General features: G+C 50.4%; 1 protein-coding gene and 1 long non-coding RNA gene across 2 annotated transcripts in view; both read left to right on the top strand.

Moving 5' to 3' along the window:
* Positions 1 to 4,247: 4,247 nt before the first annotated feature.
* LOC123385309 lies at positions 4,248 to 6,863 on the top strand. Its single transcript, XR_006597576.1, has 3 exons — positions 4,248 to 4,517; positions 5,454 to 5,506; positions 6,607 to 6,863. It is a non-coding gene; the product is annotated as an uncharacterized LOC123385309 (long non-coding RNA).
* A 107-nt stretch (positions 6,864 to 6,970) lies between these two features.
* BMP6 (bone morphogenetic protein 6) overlaps positions 6,971 to 12,055 on the top strand; it is a 158,362-nt gene continuing 153,277 nt past the window's right edge. The window contains exon 1 of the mRNA XM_023253693.2: positions 6,971 to 8,686. Within this exon, the coding sequence (XP_023109461.2) occupies positions 8,056 to 8,686 (631 nt within the window). The 5' untranslated portion in view covers positions 6,971 to 8,055. The remainder of the gene's footprint in view (positions 8,687 to 12,055) is intronic.

Below are 12,055 nucleotides of genomic sequence, written 5' to 3'. Positions count from 1 at the left end.
TTTTAATTTTTTAGTGTTTATTTATTTATTTTGAGAGAGAGAGAGAGAGAGAGAGAGAGAGAGAGAGACAGAGACAGAGCATGAACAGAGGAGGGGCAGAGAGAGGAGACACAGAATCCGAAGCAGGCTCCAGGCTCTGAGCTGTCAGCACAGAGCCCGACGTGGGGCTCGAACTCACAAACTGTGAGATCATGGCCTGAGCCAAAGTTGGACACTTACCCAACTAAGTCACCCAGGTGCCCCGCTCTTAATTGTGTTTTCAGTCAAACTTTTTATTGCACTATAACCACATATATACAGAAAAGAGTACAAATCATACGTGTGCCACTCAATGAATTGTTAAAATTGACAACTCCCGTGGAACTACCACCCAGGTAGGCCAACTCTTGAGAACCCCGCCCTTTGGTTTTATTCCATTATTATTCCTACTCTTCTTCCCAGAGGTAACCACTAACCTGACTTCTAGATTAGTTCAGTCTGCTTCTGAATTTTATATAAGTAGAGTTACAGAATGTATTCTTTTGTGCCTGGCATCTTCTCCTCAGCACTATGTCTGTGAGATTTGTCCATGTTGTTATGTCATCTTATGCTTCTTAAAATCTGAAGCCTTGGGGCACCTGGGTGGCTCAGTTGATTAAGTGTCTGACTCTTGGTCTCGGCTCAGGTCATGATCTCGCGGTTTGTGAGTTCAAGCCCCACCCCGGGCTCTGTGCTGATGGTGTGGAGCCTGATTGGGATTCTGTCTCTCCTTGTCTCTGCCCTTTCCCCCACTTGCTCTCTCTCTCTCTCTCTCTCTCTCTCTCTCTCTCTCTCTCTCAAAATAAGTAAACTAAATTTTTAAAAAATGTTAAGCCTTTATAAGGATGCCCAGGGCCCCATGCTACCCTGGCCTCCAATTCCCACCCTCCTTGGAGGTCTGTCCTAAGTTCCTACTATTATCCCCTGTCATTTCCTCTGACGTAGCCTCAACGGCTCCTTGATCTTCAGACTCACCAGGCATGCCCCTGCCTCCAGGCCTTTGCACTTACTATTTTCATTCCTCTGGAAGTTCTTTCTTCAGATATCCTCAGGGCTGGCTTTCTTTACTCTCTTTACTCTGACACGTCTTCACTCAAGTGTTTGCCTTCTCAGTGAAGATTCCTCAGGAGACCATCCACGTACTGCCGACCTGGTGTACTTCCTGGCTTGATTTTTTCCACAGCATTTACCGCCATATTATATACATATTCGTTTCTTCTTGTTGTGAAACAAAATGACACCAAGGTAGTGGCTTAAAACAGTCAAACTTATCCCATAGTTCTGTAGGTTGGAAGTCCATTAGCCTTGGCTACTTTCTTGGCCCTGGGTCCCACCAGGTCAAAATCAAGGTGTCAGCTGCCTGGGGCTTATATCTGGGAGTCTCTGGATGAGAAGCCAGGCTTTTCAGGTTGTGGACAGAATTCAGAGTCAAGACTGAGGTCACTGTTTTCTAGGCAGCTGTGGGCTGAGGTTTGCACTCAGCTTCTAGAAGCCACCTGTATTCCCTGGCTTGTGGCCCCTTCACCTTCAAAGCCAGCAAAGGCAGACTGAGTCCCTCTCAGGCTGACACATCTCTTCTGCCTTCCTTTTATGCTTAAAAGATGTTTTTTAATATCTATTTATTTTTGAGAGAGAGAGAGAGAGAGAGACAGAGTGTGAGGGGTGGAGGGGCTGAGAGAGGGAGACATAGAATCCGAAGCAGGCTCCAGGCTCTGAGCTGTCAGCACAGAGCCCAACGCAGGGCTCGAACTCACAGACTGCAAGATCATGACCTGAGCTGAAGTCCAACACCTAACTAACTGAGCCACCCAGGCACCCCTTCTTTTCTACTTTTAAGGGCCCTTGTGATTACACTGGGCCCACTCAGATTATCTAGGATAATCTTCCCAATTTAACATCACCTGTTTGACAATCTTAACTCCATCTGCAACGTTCCTTTTGCAATATAAGGTCACACATTCATAGATGTAACACTATAGGTAAGAATCATGGAGACAACATCCTGTCTACCACAATATATTTTCTTGGTTATTTCATTCATTGTTCATCTTCCCCTTCTAGAATCTATGAGAGCAGAGATCTTTGCCTGACGCATACTAGGCATTCAAATATTTGTTGAATGAATGGGTGAATGAATGAATGCAGCCTGGGTGATAGTGTCATCATCAGCCTTCCCATTGGTACACATCTTCTTAGACTTTCTCTTGTCTTTTAGAGATAGTCTTGACTTTTATTTCAACCTGATTTTACCCAGTAAGTGTAGTTTTCCCCGAGCCCCCCACACCACTGCTTACAGCTCTGCTAGTTAAGGGGATGGGCGACCACAATAATGTCGTATTTTCATGGAGCCTCCTAGTTGCCACGAGAGACACACCCAGGGCATGGGGTACAGAGGGGACCCCGGAATGGAGTCAAGCTCAGAGGCCAACACAGTCTGGGAAGCCTCAGGCACTCCCCAGCAGAGCCAAGTGTCCAATGACTTCTTGGAACAGAATGCTTCAGGGATAGTAGAACTAGTCATGGAAAGGTTTTGAGCATTGTTTTGCTTAGTAAAATAAGTTTAAGACTCAGTCCGCTCCCACTGATTATCCAATGAAACATTTAAAAACCGTTTAATCATTTGGATGTTTCTAAAGATTCTGTTGCTTAATATTATTCAGACAGCTTAAGTCCTAGGACGATAAAGATCTGAGCTTGGCCAAAATGTTTGAAGCACACACAAGTAACAGATTTGCCTTTTGGGTTACGGTGTGGAAAAAAAAAATCTCTGGAAACAGATTTATGTATTAGTTTTTCACTTTGCCACCAGATGTCCTTCATGAGTAGGAAAATATGATGGCTCCAATGATATTTTGAAGTGTGAATGCCCAGCATTTTTGAATAGTTGACAGAGAAAGGAAAGTGTGAGTGAATGTAAATGTTACCACAGACTTTTGGATGAGACACGTATTTTGAAGGCTGCCTTACAGGTGTAGCTTTCAGAAGCAATATTTATTTAACTCTCAAGTTTTCATTTCTCACACTCGGCACACGTTTACTTACCATATTTCCTTTTCACTTAACTCCAAATGGATATTTTTCAAATCGGAGCAAGTTATTCTACTGAGAAATTAATATTAAGGATCAGGGTGCCGGGGTGTCTCAGTCGGTTGAGCGCCCATCCAACTTTGGCTCAGGTCATGATCTCGCGGTTCGTGAGTTCAAGTCTCACATCAGGCTCTGTGCTGATGGCTCAGAGCCTGGAGCTTGCTTCTGATTCTGTGTCTCCCTCTCTCTGCCCTTCCCCCTGCTCACACTCTGTCTCTCTCAAAAATAAATGGACATTAAAAAAATTTTTTTAAAGAAATGAATATTAAGGAATAATCAAATTCTTAGACTAATATTAAAGATTAAAATTTAGCATTTTATTTTGTTTTTATTTTTTTAATCTTTATTTATTTTTGAGAGAGAGAGAGAGAGCATGAGCAGGAGAGGAACAGAGAGAGAAGGAGACACAGAATCCGAAGCAGGCTCCAGGCTCCGAGCCATCAGCACAGAGCCTGATGTGAGACTTGAACCCACGAACCGTGAGATCATGACCTGAGCCGAAGTCAGACACTCAACCGACTGAGCCACCCAGGTGCCCCTAAAATTTAGAATTTTAAGTGGGGGTTCCCAAAGATTCAAGGTGACCAGATCTCAGGCTTTCAACACAAGAGCGACGTAGTTTATGGCACTTAAGTTCATTCTAGAAGCAGCTTGCATGCCTCTGCAAGACAGTTTAAAGGGGGCAATGTGCGATTTAGGATAAAAGCAAAGACGGCAACTGCAGTTTATTGCTAATAATTGATTCAAAGGAAAGTGTACAGAATACTTAACATAAATTAAGAAACAGCATCTTTTTTTTTAAGTTTATGTATTTTGAGAGAGCGAGTGACGGAAGGGCACAGAGAGAACGGGGGTGGGGGGGGGGGAGAGAGAATCCCAAGCAGGATAGGACCTGCATCATCCGCATGGAGCCCAGCGCAGGGCTTGAACACATGAACCATGAGATCATAACCTGAGCCAAAACCAAGAGTCTGGCGCTTAACTGACTGAGCCACCCAGGTGCCCCCAAGAAACAACATCTTTTAAAAATGGAAATTTGGTCATGTGTGTTTTAAATGTAGAACAGAAGCCCTCATAAAAGAAACAAGAAGAACTGCCGTTTTAAAGACTTTGTTGTGTGAATTGCCCTGTGCATTAATTGCACCTGGGTGCGGGACTCTCACCCTCTCCCCGGCATCTCTGAAGTCATGGGATAAACCTGTGCTTTTCGGTGAGGGTTCCTCATTCCTTCATTAAATGGGCGGGAGTGGGACAGGCAACCTATTTCCAGAAAACTGAAGGCCATCTGCATGAGATGTCAGCCAAGCAACCAGATGTTTGATGTGGATTGGCTCCCACATCCGGCTTCTTGACCGAATTCCTCCTCTTTCCACCCAGATGTTTTGGAGACACATCCAGAGAACTTAATGAAGGTTGTTCCGGCACAGAGGAAGGGGGTGGTGATATGTTGGTGTCCTGCAGGGGGCGAAGTTACCTCTGATTTTCTCCAGTTGGTTCACACATTCCAGCAGACTCCAGAGCCAAACCTGCCCTTTTCCCTTCACTCCATCCCTCCTGCATCACAGCTGGACTTTGTCCAGCTCCCTAACCTGAGACTTCTCAGGGGGTACAGGGGAGGGGTCAGAGAAATGGGGAGTGGGTGAGGTAGTGGTGAGGGGTGCTTATCCACGTAGAGTTCCAACTGCCTTGGAAAAGCAGTGGTCCCAATTTTGAGGTTGTAGAAATGTTAGAACTGCCTCTCTTTATCCCCCTTTGCCCCAACGTCCAATCCAAAGATGTTTCCTGGTGTTTTCCAGCAAACAAGCGCACCTGTTGGGAGTAGCAGGGACATGAGGAGAGCATACCCTCTTTTGTGGTCCTCAATTGAATGTCACTGCCCTTAGGATCCTTATCATTTTTCATTTCACATAGTTTCCCTCTGGTTCTTGAGAGAGCTTGTGTTTATCATCTGGAGGCGCCCTCAGCACCTCCTTTTTCCAGCAATATTCAACAGGAACCGAGAGGCCACCTTGTTGGGGATGTGAGGAGCATGGCAGACCTGAGTCGGGGTTGCTGCTCAGATGTTTAATTGGTAGTGCATCATTAAGTGCCGTTCTTGACTCACGTCACAAGGTCCATCTACTTCTAACCAAGTACCGAACAAAAGGGGAAGATGGTACGTGTGTCTGCCTGTGTGTTCTCTGCTAGACCATAGGTGCATATACAACAAGTGCATATAGATGGGTCACAACTTGCTTTTGTGTTTTAAATGGCACAGCCCTATCTAGGTGCCCTTGTGTATGCTCAAGGGTTTTACAGTTTTGGAGTGCTTTCTCCACTGCCCTAATAGGTTTTTACTCTGCTTGTAGGTTTTCAAGCTGCTTTTACTCTGCTGTGTTTCACCAGCCATCTTAAAATGAAGGTATGACTACGTTTGAGAAAGGACAAGGACCTTGGCAGGAAGTCTATGTATACTCGCTGAGATTTTAGATCTTTTGATCAGAGCTCTTGGCTGTTGTGATGTTATGTACTGCAGTGATTTTAAGCCCCATACAGAAGCAACAAGTGATGGAGGCTTTTAAATTCTAAGGATCCTGGTAGCCCAGACCAAGTAGTGATATATTTTCTTTTCAGATGAAAAGAATCCCTGCAGATGGTTAAAGACTGGCCTTCAATGTTGTTGACCTTGTGGTGCCTGAGGTCAATGGCTATGGGACCTTTGTAGAACTAAAGACCACACTTGCAGAATTAAACTCGAGTTGAGAAAATTAAATTTGTAGAATTAAAGACTAGATGATCTCTCTGGGCCATGAGAGAATGAGAAAAGCAATCCAGTGGGTGGAGGGGGGTGAAGACCCTCACCCATGAAAAACAGATTCTTTGTATTAAGACAGAAATGCTTATCAGATTTTGAGCAGCAGAAACCCCATGATCTCATAAGTCCTTGAGTCCCATAGTTTATAGCTCTTTGGTCTGGCTCAGAAATGCCTTGGACCATGTGAACTAAGACCGTCAGGCCAGCAAAGTGAAGTCTGTTTTCTAATCCGTACACTTTCTATCAAGTAAAAGATCCTAGTGTTTTAAGTGAATGCATTTGTAGGATCCGGACATAGATTACTGGGCATTCTTGGATAGTGTGAGGGCAAGCGGATTTGCATCCTGAATGGCAGGTGGTGGTGGTGGTGTTTGGACAGAGGGGGTCGTGTCTGTGATTGAGAAGTGTGTCCATCATGCAAGTGTAATGTAACGTGTGTCTTCTATGCCTGATCTTGTCTAATCCTCCCGGCAACCTGACTTTCTTTGCCCTATTACACTGAACGGGAACACGCCAGGCCCCTGCCCGGGCTGGAATTATCCATACTGCCTCTCCTCAGGTTTTATCTGGTGTCATAAAAGCTCTATTGTATTTCAATACACTAACATGAAAAGTTCACAGAAACACTGGAGCACTGAAACATTTCCAAGAACATAGAGGGTGGCTTTTTTTTTGTTATATTATCTGACTGCCCCTCTTTCTTTAAGGTGCTGTCTTAAGAAGCCAAGCCAAGGCCGAAACGAAGCGATGAATCACAATATATGGCCCCAAACCCTCGGGATGCCTGCTCTGGCTTACATTTGGTCCTGTCTGTGGCCCCGTGGCCCGTTTGTGAACAGAAGGTGTGTCCCAGCTTCCAGCAGCTGCCTTTGAAAGTCATGTGTCCGCTGAATGTCTATATTACAGCAATAAGAGAAACTATTCCTGTTGTTCCTCTATTAATACAGGCGGCATTGATTTAACAGTTGTTTTTGCTTTTATTTAGTTAAAGCATCAGGTCAGGCCTTTTATATGATTGTAAAACAGACAGGCTTAAATTAGGGTGTTGATTAGATCGTCCACACTAGAGATGACCTCTCAGCCTTTGCTACCTCGCGCCCACTTTGGGTGCCTCCAAGAATCCTCTGTACTTGAAACCTACGCGCGGCCGAGGCAACGCCTCCCTGGAGAGGGAGGGTGAAAGAAGGGGGCGGGCCTATTTAAATACAGGCGAGACGCGCCTCTTCATTGGCTGCCAACCTGTCTGTTACCCAAGAGGGCAGGGACTCTCCGGGGCTGGAGTGCGGTACCTGAGCGAGACGCGCACCAGAAAGCCCACGTTGGCCGCTGCGGGGAGCGCAGCTCCGAGAGGCGGGAGTCTGCGAATTCTCGCGCCGACGCCGCGGTCGCTGCTCTGCGCGCGGGTCCAGTTCCCTCCCATTCCCTCTGCGGGCGGTGTTTGCGGGGCAGCCGGGAGAGCTCAGAACGGAAAGCAAGATCCTTGCCTCCTCTGCTTGGGGGGTCGAGCGGCGCGCGGAGATTTTGAGGGGGGCAGCGACAGTGCCCGAGGGCAGAGGGCGCGGAGTTTGTGAGCGGGAAGGAAGTTAAGCCTCGCGGAGAAGACTGGCATCTCGGGACGCCTTGTCGCCACAGCCTGGGCCCCACGGCGGAGTAAACTTCACCGCGGCTGTGCCAGCCAAGGAGAGGCGTGCGCGGGGATGATGCCGGGCATCCCCCCCAGCTGGTGAGCCGCCCGGTCGCCCCGGGTCCCACACAGCCGCCCCGGAGGCGCGGGACAGCGCACGTGCGCGGGGCAGCGAGGCCCGAGAGTGACCGCGCCGTGACCCGCCCAGGGGCCAGGGCTCGGGCTGCAGCGCAGTCCCGACTCGGACGCACCTGGCCCGGACCTTGCGCCTCCAGAGACCTGAGCCGGAGTGTGGGGCTCCCCTCCAAGTGGTTCTCCGGGTGATCGTCCTTTTCGCCTCTCCTCCAGCCTGGGCAATTGGGGGCGCCCCAGAGGACGATGAGAGATAAGGACTGAGGGCCAGGAAGGGGAAGCGAGCCCGCCGAGAGGTGGCGGGGGCTGCTCACGCTAAGGGCCACAGCGGCAGCGCTCCGGCCTCGCACCGCCGCTCCACGCCTCGCGGGGCCCGCGGGGCCAGCCCGGCCGGGCGGGGATGCTGGGGCGGAGGGCGCAGTGGCTGTGCTGGTGGTGGGGGCTGCTGTGCAGCTGCTGCGGCCCCCCGCCGCTGCGGCCCCCCCTGCCCGCCGCCGCCGCTGCCGCCGGCGGGGGGGCGCTGCTGGGGGACGGCGGGAGCCCGGGCCACGCGGAGCAGCCGCCGCCGCCGCCGCAGTCCTCCTCGGGCTTCCTCTACCGGCGGCTCAAGACGCACGAGAAGCGCGAGATGCAGAAGGAGATCCTCTCCGTGCTGGGGCTCCCGCACCGGCCCCGGCCCCTGCACGGCCTCCAGCAGCCGCAGCCCGCTGCGCTCCCGCAGGAGCAGCCTCGCGGGGAGCCCCCTCCCGGGCGGCTGAAGTCTGCGCCCCTCTTCATGCTGGATCTGTACAACGCCCTGGCAGCCGACGACGATGAGGACTGGGCGTCGGACGAGGAGAGGCGGCAGCCCGGGCCCCGAGGAGGGGCCGGCTCGTCCCAGCCCCTGCAGCCGCCCCCCGGCGCGGCGCACCCGGTCAACGGCAAGAGCCTCCTGGCCTCGGGACCCGGCGGCGGCACGTCCCCACTGACCAGTGCGCAGGACAGCGCCTTCCTCAACGACGCGGACATGGTCATGAGCTTTGTGAACCTGGGTAAGGATCTAGAGTAGCGTAACGACGAGAACTCCCTCCCCTTAACGGTCTCCCGGGCCCGGGGAGGGAGGCGAGAGGGTGGAGGAGCCCCTGGCACGCGGGGCCCTGCTGGCGCAGCGGGGACGCGAGGGCAGGCGGGCTGCGCTCCCTCCACCTGCGCGGCGGTGGGCTGCACGTGCGCTCCCCCGCGCCGCGGGCGGGGCTGCGCGCTGGGGCTGCGGGCGGCGGCGGGCGGGTTCGGGGCGTGAGGCTCCCGGAGTGCGGCGTCCGAGCACACTCCGCGCTTTTTCCAAGAACGCCCGGCCGGGGCCAGGTTCACTCGACTTTAGCAGAAAAGTCCCGCCCGAGCGTAGCCAGCTGGGAAGGAGAAGGCTCTTCAACACTCCTTCCCCTCCTGATTTTTTGTTTGTTTTTTGGTTTTTTGCACCCTTAAAGCTCTGAGTACCAGTTTCCCAACCGGGACTTTTAGGGAATCTGATAGCGATTTAGAACTTTAGAAACTTGACGTGATTGTGCTAAGTGGTATCCAGGGAATTGGCGCAGGAGGAGGGTTGCAGAGGAAGGTGTCAAAAGGACCTCGGAAGGCACGCCAGACGGGGCTCGCGCGGGTTAGGGACCGGACCCCCAGCCCAGCTGGGGTATCCCGTCCAGGGCCCTAGCTCACATGCCTTTGACCACTGCCCCCCCAAAGGCTGAACTTTTGATAACTGCTGCCCAAGCCGCACGGGCAGAGAAAGGGTGCGGGTTAGGGGCCGGGGTTGGGCGCTGAGCTGGTCTGAACTGGTTGCCAGGCAACAGAATGGAAATTCAAGGGCGGCTAAATCGGGCTCCGCCACAAATGTTCTGTGGCAAACCCGGACGGAGTCACATAGCCTTTTTTTCTCCGAGTTTTCTCATCTGTAAATGAGAACGGTGTAAAGCAGACTTTTTTTTCGGGATCAGTGCCTCCGATCTATGCTACTCCTCATTCATAAATTCACTCAGCTTAGCGTAGGCGAAGGGATGTAGGGGACGCCGTCTGGGCTGGGAGGAATGGGGGTGCGGTAGCCACGCCAGGGGTGGGGTCTCCGCGGGCGTCCTTTCCCGTGTGAGACGCGTGGCCCTGCCCAGGCTCCAAAGTGGGTTGCCGGACACTTGTCCAGACCGCGTCAGAGATGTACGGACATTTGACATCATTGACAACTATGTGAACTATTTCGGCGAGTTATTTACAAGTATGTCTATGAGATGACTCTCAACTCTGCTGAGCTTTGGGGGAAGAAAGGAGTGGGGGCCCAAGGGGGAGGTCAGATTGGCCTCCAACTGGTGCAGAAATCCTCCTGGGAAATACATGAAACAGAATCTCACAGGGAGTGGAGGCTCAAGGCCTGCCAATCTTGCTATTTGCAGTGCCAGGAATTCTGATTGGACAAGAGTTTTCACCATTTATTGGGACCACAGCCAAGGTTGAGCCATCTCCAGGAAGCACTCTGAGGCTTCTTACTGCAGTCAGTAAAGTTGGCGGGGGAGGGGCGGCTCAGAGGCGGGAGCTCTTCTGGCTTCTAACTTGAGGGCTTCTTCTGGCTCAGTGAATTCCACCTCTTGCCATCTCCCTCCCCTCAGTTTCCTGACAGCCTTGGGGAAATGTTTTATTGCCTCTTGGGGTAGTCCCAACTTGGACAAAGTGGAAAAAGAATGGTACTTCTGGCTCCTTCACGGAGAATCATGTTAGGGTCTCCAGAAACAGTTCCTGGGCTTAGACCATGGTTCTAACCTTGGTTGGCCATTGACATCACCTGAGGACACTTGAAGACCTAAGGGATGCTGCGGGGCTGCTCCCCAGAGCAGTTAGAGCAGAGTCCGTGAGAGTGGGCTCTGGCATCTTTTTTTTTTCTTTTTTCTTTTTTTGAAGAGCCTTTGGTTTTTCGGATGTGCCACCATGGTCAAGAAGCACTGAGACATGAGATCCTAATGTTTGAAGGAAATCAGATCATCCCAGTGAGAAGAGCAATGCTTCCTTATGTCAGTGGCTCCCAACTGTTGCTGCACATTAGAATCACCTGGGGGCTGTTAAAAATCCTGGTGCTCAGGTGGAACCCCCCCATCAGTTAAATCAATGTGCGGGGTGGAAGCCAGGTATCCCTCATTTCAGAGATTGCCCAGGTGAATCCATTGTTTGGGAACCACTGCCTTAGGTGGTACTTGAAATTGTTAGAGTTGGTCAGAGGCCAAGTTTGTAAAGGGCGGTGACTTTTAATGTGTTTAAGGACCTCTGAATTCTCATTCCTTGCTTGTCTGACCTTTCCTAGTCTACAGGTGAACATTGGTTCTGAGTCACACTGCTTGACGCTGGTTGTCCACTAATCCTGTTAAGGTGATGGCTTAACATAGTATCTCTTAACATAAGGGAAATTTCGAGGTCCAAAATATACCACTGAAAAATTCGAAGAGAATTCAACAGTAGTGTAATTTCAGGCCTGGGACAGGCTAATCTGGAACTGGAAGAGATTCCTGGGTAGGGAACTTTGCCCCATGCCCCTCCAATCATAGCCCTGGGCTTTCCGACTACAAGTCCTAACTGTCTGTAGGTCCGGTCCTGGACTCCACATGGGCAGTTAGAGGGGGAAAACTTTTCCAGGTAAGTAGAATCCAAGTCCCAAACCATGCCACCTGCCAGTCCAGAAATTCTATCTAAATCCATTTAGCAGTAAGAGAATTTCATAATGAGAGGCTAAAATGTGGTTAAAAAAATCTGATCATCATAGCTCTGAGCATAAGGACAGTTTACTGGAAGAAAGTACTATAATTGCTTAGCAATGTTGGATTCTCTAAATCAGGATGTTGGGAGAATTCTGCAGATTTCCATGTCCACTGCATGTTCGCTGCTGCATTACATGATTCATTTGTTAAAGAACCTACAAAAAGATACATGTTTTGAAGTACTTGGATACCTAGTGGGGTAGGTTAGGTTTATAAACAGAGTACAAGAGAAAGTGTTACATGGTGGTAAACATCTTTCTTCCCTGAGACCTGGGAATACTTTACTCATGAAATACATTTGAAACAACCTGAACCTTGTCAGCCAAAGTGGCTATCAGAAGTATCAACCGACAGAATTAAGTCCCCCCCCCCCCCCCCCATCCCAAATGCTGGTCATTCGACCAGCTCACTACTGTTTCTTTGACTGTTTTAAACTCTCTGTGGGTGAATAGGCTGGAGATGTGTCCAGCCTCCCTAGTGCGAACCGGCTGGTATAGAGGCTGCCTGGACTAGCCCAGTGCACTCGTGAACCTGCATTCAATCAGGGCCACCGATGCCATTTTCTACTTGTTTTCTAATGCTAAAAATGTCTTGGCAGTCTAATAAGCAAGCCTGCCAATTTGGTGACCT

This window comes from Felis catus, chromosome B2, assembly GCF_018350175.1.
Source record: "Felis catus isolate Fca126 chromosome B2, F.catus_Fca126_mat1.0, whole genome shotgun sequence".
NCBI classification, from domain to species: domain Eukaryota; kingdom Metazoa; phylum Chordata; class Mammalia; order Carnivora; family Felidae; genus Felis; species Felis catus.
This window is presented reverse-complemented; position numbering and strand designations above follow the sequence as displayed.